The following is a 9071-nucleotide window of genomic DNA, read 5'->3' on the forward strand; positions in this document are numbered from 1 at the left end:
AAAAAAAAAAAAAAAAGGCCAGGCACATGCCTGTAATCCCAGTACTTTGGGAGGCTGAGATCAGCAGATCACCTGAGGTCGGGAGTTTGAGACCAGCCTGACCAACATGGAGAAACCCCGTTTCTACCAAAAATATAAAATTAGCCGGGAGTGATGGCACATGCCTGTAATCCCAGCTACTCGGGAGGGTGAGGCAGGAGAATCGCTTGAACCTGGGACAACAAGAGCGAAACTATCTCAAAAAACAAAACGAAACAAAACAAAACAAAAAACCAAAAAGCTGCAAGTTATAGTAAGTGCTACAAAGGAAATGGACAAGAGACTGGATCAAAAACTAAGTATCCAATTTAAATAGGATGGTCAGAGAAGGTCTCTCAGGAGGGGATCCCTAGGTTGAGAGTTACAAATGAAGAAGGAGCTGACCATGTGGAATATGAGGGAGTAAGCGGAAGACACTTGGGCCAGAGAGAACTAGTCTTCATGGGGCAACTTTTCTCTAAATTCAGTTCCCTTTAAGTCCTGCCATCAAGGTCAGCAAAACCACAAGAGCGGTATTACAGCTACCACTCTGGCAGGGGCAATAGTGTAGTACTGAATGCCAGCGGGCAAATCACTCTTCTATTCAGCTCTACTTAGTTGGGCTCTAAATCGGACATAAAGGCAGATTCCTGAGGAAAACAAAGTGTAGAAAAAAATTACAAAAATCACAGAGTAGGACAAATGAGACTTTAAGAACTCATCTCATTAGCTGACACAGATCAACATCTGTAGTTCAATAATTACGGTAGGTACAGTACAGACTATGCTAAAACAAAGTCTGCTGCGGTTTTCACTAAACATTAACCTCAATTCAGCCATCACTTGGCCTGGAAGTTGTTCTTCCAATCAGTATAAAGTAGTTTTCATACGTTTCCAATAGATGCCATAAAAAAAAGTATACGAAAACAGAACCAGCATTATCAATATTACACCACTCAATATTGTCGAGTGCTAAAGAGATCTTACAGTTCAAATGACTTCCACTAATCTTGTTTTAAAACTGGGTGGAATTGTCGAAAGTCATAGAACTGAACACTTTTTAAGTTGTATGCATTTTACTGTATATTGATTTGATCTTTAAAAAGAAAAGAAAGAAAAACAAAAAATCCAACCAGGGAAAATAATTTTCCTTTCTAGCTCTACATGAATACCAATATGCCAAGCAGAAAACAGCTTTTCTGATGAAGATACAATCCACTAGCCTGAAGAAAGGACCAATGCTTTACTTTTTACCTTTTTCTCATCAGTAAGGTCAAGGGATTCAAGCTGTTTCCCCTGATCTGCTGCATACAGTTCCAGGAGATTATCAAAATTTGTAGTTAGTACGAGGGCTCCATTTTCCATCAGGTGGAGAACTGACTGAAGTAACTGTTTTCCAGAGTCTTCCATCTTTGACTCCAAGTCATCAAATACTTCATATAAACAGTCCTTGAAAAATGTGGATCGAACATTACTGGTACGCTGAGGAGGGATTTGAAAAAAGAAAATTAGTCCAAGGTGCTTTGGTAGGTCAGTTGTTTTAGTTACAGCAGTAACAAATTTTTGAAGAATATTTTGGATTCAAAACAGAGATAAAATATTATCTATCTCATAAGAACGTAATCAGATGATACATGCCAAGTGCTTAGCAACATGCTTAGCACATAGCAAGTGCTACTATAGCAAGTGCTACTTATGCAAACAAGCGTAACCTTCCTAAAATAGGCATTTTTACAGAATGAAGAAAATAAACATGGCCAAGGGATTTACTGTCGGTATTAAAGGGAAGCTGGGGTAGAAAGCAGAGCAACAACTACCCTCTCATTAGGTGCCAGGTAAGAAGGCAACACTTTCTGTTCATCTTTCCTTATTTAGGGAAGCACCACTGAAACACAGCCCAGTTGTGGTTTGGCATCTCCTTTTCTTTTTTTTTTGAGACAGAGTCTCGTTCTGTCACCCCGGCTGGAGTGCAGTGGCATGATCTCGGCTCACTGCAACCTCTGCCCCCCCGGGTTCAAACAATTCTCCTGCCTCAGCCTCCCAAGTAGCTGGGATTACAGGCACCTGCCACTGCGCCCAGCTAATTTTTGTATTTTTTTTTTTTTTTTGAGACAGAGTCTCGCTCTGTCGCCCAGGCTGGAGTGCAGTGGCCGGATCTCAGCTCACTGCAAGCTCCGCCTCCTGGGTTCCCGCCATTCTCCTGCCTCAGCCTCCCGAGTAGCTGGGACTACAGGCGCCCGCCACCTCGCTCGGCTAGTTTTTTGTATTTTTTAGTAGAGACAGGGTTTCACTGTGTTAGCCAGGATGGTCTCGATCTCCTGACCTCATGATCTGCCCGTCTCGGCCTCCCAAAGTGCTGGGATTACAGGCTTGAGCCACCGCACCCGGCCAATTTTTGTATTTTTAGTAGAGACACGGTTTCACCATCTTGGCCAGGTTGGTCTTGAACTCCTGACCTCGTGATCCACCCACCTCAGCCTCCCAGAGTGCTGGGATTACAGGTGTGAGCCACCGCGCCCAGCCTCAGCATCTTCTTTTCTAATCCTAGGTGTTTGTACAGCTGTTTATGAATTTAGGAAAAACCACTTAACTTCTACATGCCATAAATCAGCAGTTCATAGGTTTATTCTGAAGAATATCCAGTATACAAAAGGTTAACATAAACAATATATATTTTTTTAAATTAAAAGTTTGCATTTTGCAACTGTTAAAAACATCAAACACCAATCAATTCTAAACAGAATCTCCATGTCTTGTTTTGCAGATGTGAGATCTGGCTATGTTGCCCAGGCGGATCTTGAATTCCTGGGGTCTCAAGTGGTCCTCCTACCTCAGCCTCCCAAAGTGTTGGGATTATGGGTATGAGCCACTTTTCCAGACCTCCTATTTCTTAACATATGGTTTACTTAAATAACTGCTTTTCAGATTCATTTTGAACACATGTAAATATCCCTGAGTACTAATGAGGAACTATAGCACCAACTTCAGGTGGGAAGCTGGCTTTACAACTAAAAACAAAAAGTGGCCCTTGGGACGGAGGGAATTCGAAATGGGAAAGTAACTATGTAATGTGATGTAATAAATATCTGATCTCTATCTAGCCTGTCTGTGAAATGCCATTTGCTAGGGTTTGAACTGGTCCCCTAAAGTTCATGTGTTGGAAACTTAACCCCAATGGAACTGTGTTGGGAGGTGAGGCCTAGTAAGAGATGATTAGGTCACGAGGGCCGTGCCTCCATGAATTGATTAATGTCATTATTGCAGCAGTGGATTTGTTATTCTAGGTGTGTCAGTTATAAGTGTGTCTGGGCCAGGCGTGGTGGCTCACGCCTGTAATCCCAGCACTCTGGGAGTCCAAGGCAGGCGGATCACAAGGTCAAGAGATCGAGACCATCCTGGCTAACATGGTAAAACCCCGTCTCCACTAAAAACACAAAAATTAGCTGGCCGTGGTGGTGCGTGCCTGTAGTCCCAGCTACTTGGGAGGCTGAGGCAGGAGAATTACTTGAATGAGAGAGGCAGAGGTTGCAGTGAGCCGAGATCGCGCCATTGTGCTCCAGCCTGAGCGACAAGAGCAAAACTCCGTCTCAAAAAAAAAAAAAAAAAAGAGTCAACTACGATTGAAGGCCAGATACTTTTTTAGATTTGTTATAAAAAATATGGCGCTCTTTTCATATCTACCCAAATCACAAATCCATTTGCCCTATGATCTAGCAGTCGCATGTATCCTACAAATACAATTTCAAACAAATGAAATGACACATACAAGGTTATCACTGCATCTTTTTTTTTTTTTTTTTTTGAAATGGAGTCTCGCTCTGTCGCCCAGCCTGGAGGGCAATGGCGCAATTTCGTCTCACGGCAACCTCTGCCCCTCCGGTTCAAGTGATTCTCCTGCTTCATCCTCCCGAGTAACTTGGACTACAGGTGCGTGCCACTACGCCTAGCTAATTTTTTGTATTTTTAGTAGAGATGGGGTTTCACTGTGTTAGCCAGGATGGTCTTGATCTCCTGATCTCATGATCCACCCGCCTCAGCCTCCCAAAGTGCTGGCATTACAGGCATGAGCCACCGTGCCTGGCCGACTGCATCATTATTTGTAACAGCAGAAGACTGGAAACAAGCCATGTATCCATACATAAGAGACTAGTATGGCCAAGTACCCACATACAGGAGAATGAGATGGAAAGATCCTTAAGTTATACTGTGAAGTAAAACAAACTGCAGAATAGTATGTCTAGAATGCCATCTTTTGAGCTAGGGGATGGAGGTCGTAAGATAAGAATAAATATAGTCCTTCTTGCTTGTATTTCCAAAAAGAAACACTGGAAGGGTATACAGAAAGACTTGTAAGAGTAGTGACCTATGAAAGGTGGGTTTTGAGAGAAGAGAAAGATAAAGATCTGCATGGGAGTAAGACGTCTCAATATATGACACTTTTTAAATAGTGTTTTGACTTCTGCAATGTATATAAACAATACCTATTCAAAAAAAAATATTAAATTTAAAATTAAGAATACAGTCACTTCCTTGGTTTTCTTATTAAGAATCCTGTGTTTTATAACTTTTGTACTCTGACTCACAGACACACACTATCAATACATTATATATATACACATACACACACATATATATTTATTTATTTATTTATTTATTTATTTGAGATGGGGTCTCTCTCTGTCGCCCAGGCTGGAGTGCAGTGGCACAGTCTTGGCTCACTGCAACCTCCACCTCCTGGGTTCAAGCAATTCTCCTGCCTCAGCTTCCCGAGTAGCTGGGACTACAGGTGCCTGCCACCATGCCCGGCTAACTTTTTGTGTTTTTAGTAGAGACAGGTTTCACCATGTTGGCTAGGCTGGTCTTGAACTTCTGACCTTGTGATCCACCCGCCTCGGCCTCCCAAAGTGTTGGGATTACAGGCGTGAGCCACTGTACCCGGCAAATACATACTATATTTTAACACCAGTTTTATTATTATACACACAGATAAAAAGGCCTGGGTATACAATCACGTAATCATGGGTGTGGAACATATTTTCTTGCTTCTAAGAAAAAGAATACAAAAGGTTAAAACCTGGGGGAAAAAAAAAATCCAAGTCACTCATTTTAGTTAAATATCTTTTAGTCCTATTTAAGTTATTAAATCCTACATATCAACATAGGAAGGAAACATGCTTTTGTAACTGCACTGATTTCCTCAGATGCAAAACAGAAGTTTGTCTCTTTTGAGACAAGGTCTGGCTCTGTCACCGAGCTGGAGTACAGTGGCATGAACATGGCTCACTGCAGCCTCGACCTGCTGGGCTCGAGCAAGCTTCTTGCCCTCAGTCTCTCAAGTGGCTAGGACTACAGGCGCACACCACCATGCCTACTACTTTTTAAATTTTTTTCTACAGATGGGGTCTCACTGTTTCCCAAGCTGTTCTCAAACTTCTGGCCTCAAGTGATCCTCTTGCCTCAGCCTCCTCTATAGGTGGGGCCACAGGCGTGCACCACCACACTAGGCTAATTTTAAAATTTTTGTAGAGGTAAGGGGTCCTGCTTTGTTGCATAGCTGGAAAGTTTTTTCTCTTAAAGCAGATGACCCTAGAACTAAACTTCCCACCAGTGGCCTTTATAAGCAAAGACAAAGGAATGAAAACATAAACAGAGAGGCTCAGTAGTTAAAAGGAAATGCCAAACTCCCACACAACTTCTAAGGACCTTTTCCCATTCATCTGAAACAGTGACCTTCATTTCCTTCTACCCTGAAACTTAGTAAAAACAAGAAACAAAAAATTGGCGTGGTAGCTCAAGCCTGTAATCTCAGTTTTTGGGAAGCTGAAACAGAAAGATGGCTTGAGCCCAGAAGTTCAACACCAGTCTGGGCAACACAGGGAGACTCCATCTCTATTTAAAAAAAGAAAAAAAACCCAAAAAACAAAACAAAAAACAAACCCTGTTTTCTCCCACAGGGTTATTAACATTTCTAGTGCATCAACTATGTGCGAGACATTTTATATACATTATCTCACCTATTCTTCACAAAGCGACACAAGGAAGTAACATCACGGTTTCACAGGTGCAAAAACAGATGCTGACAAGGGATTTGTGCAGGGTTCCAGTGCATGGAAGTGACAGAGTCTGACTGTAAAACCCAAGCTCTTTGCAGTGAATCTGTAACGTCACTTCCCTGGTATACGTTAAACTGGCTCAGTAGGTGGGCCTGTTAACCCTGCCATAGTACTGCTGAGTTGATACTGTTAGATTTGATTCTTTTCTAATATGGACATTTCCAAACACACACAAAAGTTAGAAGAGTACATACAAAACAAAACATAACTGCAATACTTCTATCTCACCTAAAAAATATTACTTCCTTAATATTAGTGTTCAAATTTCCCCTAAATATATCAATTTTATTATTAAGTTGTAATAGCTCTTTATATATTCTGGATACTAGATTTTTGTCAAATATGATCTACAAATATTTTCCTCCATTCTGTAGGTTCTCTTTTCATTTTTTTTTCTTTTTTAGAGACGGGGGTATCACTGTGTTGCCCCGGCTGAGGTACAATGACATGATTATAGCTGACTGCAGCCTCGAACTCCTGGGATCAAATGATCCTCCTACCTTAGCCTCCCAAGTAGTTGGGATTACAGGAGCAAGCCACTGTGCCTGGCTCTCTTTTCACTTTCTTGATGACAACCATTACAGCACTTATGTTTCAAATTCTCATCACGTCCAATTTATCTACTTTTCTTCTGTTGCTTGTGCTTTCAGTGTCTGATCTAAGAATCCTTTGCCATGCTGCCTTAATTACATGGCTTTGTAGTAAGCTTTGAAATAAAAAAAATTTGAGTCTCCCTACTTTGTTATTTTTCAAGACTGTCTTGGCTACTCTAGGTCCCTTATAATTCCATATGAAGTTTTAATTTTTTTTTTTTTTTAGAGACAGGGTCTTACTATGTTGCCCAGGCTAGAGTGCAGTGGCTATTCAAAGACACAATCCCACTACTGATCAGCATAGGAGTTTGACCTGCTCCATTTCCAATCTGTGTTGGTTCACCCCACCTTAGGCAACCCAGTGGTCCCCTGCTCCTGGGAGCCCACAACTCCTGGGCTCAAGCCCTCCAGCAGTCCTCCTGCCTCAGCCTCCCAAGTAGCTGGGACTACAGGTGCATGCTATGGTGCCTGGCTCTATATGAATTTTAAATCAGTTTGTCAATTTCTACAAAATCAGCAGCTGGGATCCTAATAGGGATTGTGCTTAATCTGTAGACCAATTTGCAGAGTATTCCATCTTAATAATATTAAGTCTTCTGATTCATGAACATGGCATGTCTTTCCATTTATTTACATCTTCTTTCATTTCTTTCAATGTTTCGTAGTTTTCTTTTTTTTTTTTGAGACGGAGTCTCGCTCTGTCGCCCAGGTTGGAGTGCAGTGGCCGGATCTCAGTTCACTACAAGCTCCGCCTCCCGGGTTCCCGCCATTCTCCTGCCTCAGCCTCCCGAGTAGCTGGGACTACAGGCGCCCGCCACCTCGCCCGGCTAGTTTTTTATATTTTTTAGTAGAGATGGGGTTTCACCGTGTTAGCCAGGATAGTCTCGATCTCCTGACCTCGTGATCCGCCCGTCTCGGCCTCCCAAAGTGCTGGGATTACAGGCTTGAGCCACCGCGCCTGGCCCGTAAATCTGTTTTCCAAAGCAACTGCATCACATTACATTCCCACAAGGGTTCCAATTTCTCCACATCCTTAATAACACTCATTATTGTCTTCTTGATTCTAGTCATCCTAGCAGGTGTGAAATGGCACCTTTTTGTGGTTTTGATTTGTATTTTCCTAATGACTAATGATGCTGAACATCTTTCCGTGTACGCTTATTGGCCATTTGTGTGTCTTCTTTGGAGAAATGTCTAACAACTACATTGTTATTTTAAAACTGAATTATTAGCCTTTATTAAGTTACAATAGTTCTTTATAGATTCTGGATATTATACCCCTAACAGATACGTGATTTGCTAACATTTTCTCATTCTGGGAGTTGTCTTTTCACTTTTTTTTTTCCTTTCGGTAGAGACAGGGTCTCACTATGTTGTCCAGGCTGGTCTTGAACTCACGGCCTCAAGCAGTTCTCCTGCTCTGGCCTTATAGGCATAAGTTCTGAGATTATAGGCATAAGCCACCATCCCCAGCTCACTTTCTTGACAGTATCCTTTCAGCCTAACAGTTTTTAAACTTTGGAGAAGTCCAGTTTATCTATATATTTTTTTCACTTTGGTTTTTGCGTTTTTGGTGTCATGTCTGAAAAACCACTCAGATTCAGTCATGAAATTTTAAATCTGTATTTTCTTCTAAGAGTTTTACAGTTTTAGACAGCATATTTAGGTCTTTGATCCATTTTTAATTTTTGTAAACGGTATGAGGTAGAGATTCCATGAACTCTTTAAAACCCCATTAATTCCTTTTTTTAAAAAATTTGAGATGGAGTCTTCCTCTATCGCCCAGGCTGGAGTGCAGTGGCGTGATCTCAAATCAGTGCAACCTCTACCTCCTGGGTTCAAGCCATTCTCCTGCCTCAGCCTCCTGAGCAGCTGGGATTACAGGCGCCTGCCACCACACCATGCCTGGCTCTAGAAGCCTGATTTTTAAGAAGTTTTTAAAACAGGCTGGGCGCAGTGGCTCACGTCTATAATCCCAGCACTTTGTGAGGCTGAGGCAGGCAGATCACTTGAGGTCAGGGGTTCGAGACCAGCCTGACCAACATGGCAAAACCCTGTCTCTACTAAAAATACAAAAATTAGCTGGGCATGGTGGCACATGCCTGTAATCCCAGCTACTCAGGAGGCTGAGACAGGAGAATCGCTTGAACCCAGAAGGCAGATGCTGCAGTGAGCTGAGATCGAACCACTGAACTTCAGCCTGGGTGACAGAGGTAGACTCTGTAAAAAAAAAAAAAAAATTCAGACAAAGCAAGACAGGGAGTCCTTTTATCCAACTCAGTTTGGTAAAATAAGGTGCAATTCCTTATAAATATTTTGAGTTATTACCTCTAAAAAGAACATTAAA

At 41.9% G+C, this 9071-nt stretch overlaps 1 protein-coding gene across 3 annotated transcripts in view; it reads right to left on the reverse strand.

The window, feature by feature from the left end:
* The window catches only part of FAM118B (family with sequence similarity 118, member B), a 62406-nt gene that overhangs the window by 11313 nt on the left and 42022 nt on the right, over nucleotides 1–9071 (reverse strand). For all 3 annotated transcript variants that reach the window (XM_012001254.1, XM_012001253.1, XM_012001252.1), the window contains one exon: nucleotides 1273–1500. In XM_012001254.1, the coding sequence (XP_011856644.1) occupies nucleotides 1273–1500 (228 nt within the window). The remainder of the gene's footprint in view (nucleotides 1–1272; nucleotides 1501–9071) is intronic.

The sequence above is a fragment of the Mandrillus leucophaeus genome, unplaced genomic scaffold, assembly GCF_000951045.1.
Source record: "Mandrillus leucophaeus isolate KB7577 unplaced genomic scaffold, Mleu.le_1.0 Scaffold656, whole genome shotgun sequence".
NCBI lineage: Eukaryota > Metazoa > Chordata > Mammalia > Primates > Cercopithecidae > Mandrillus > Mandrillus leucophaeus.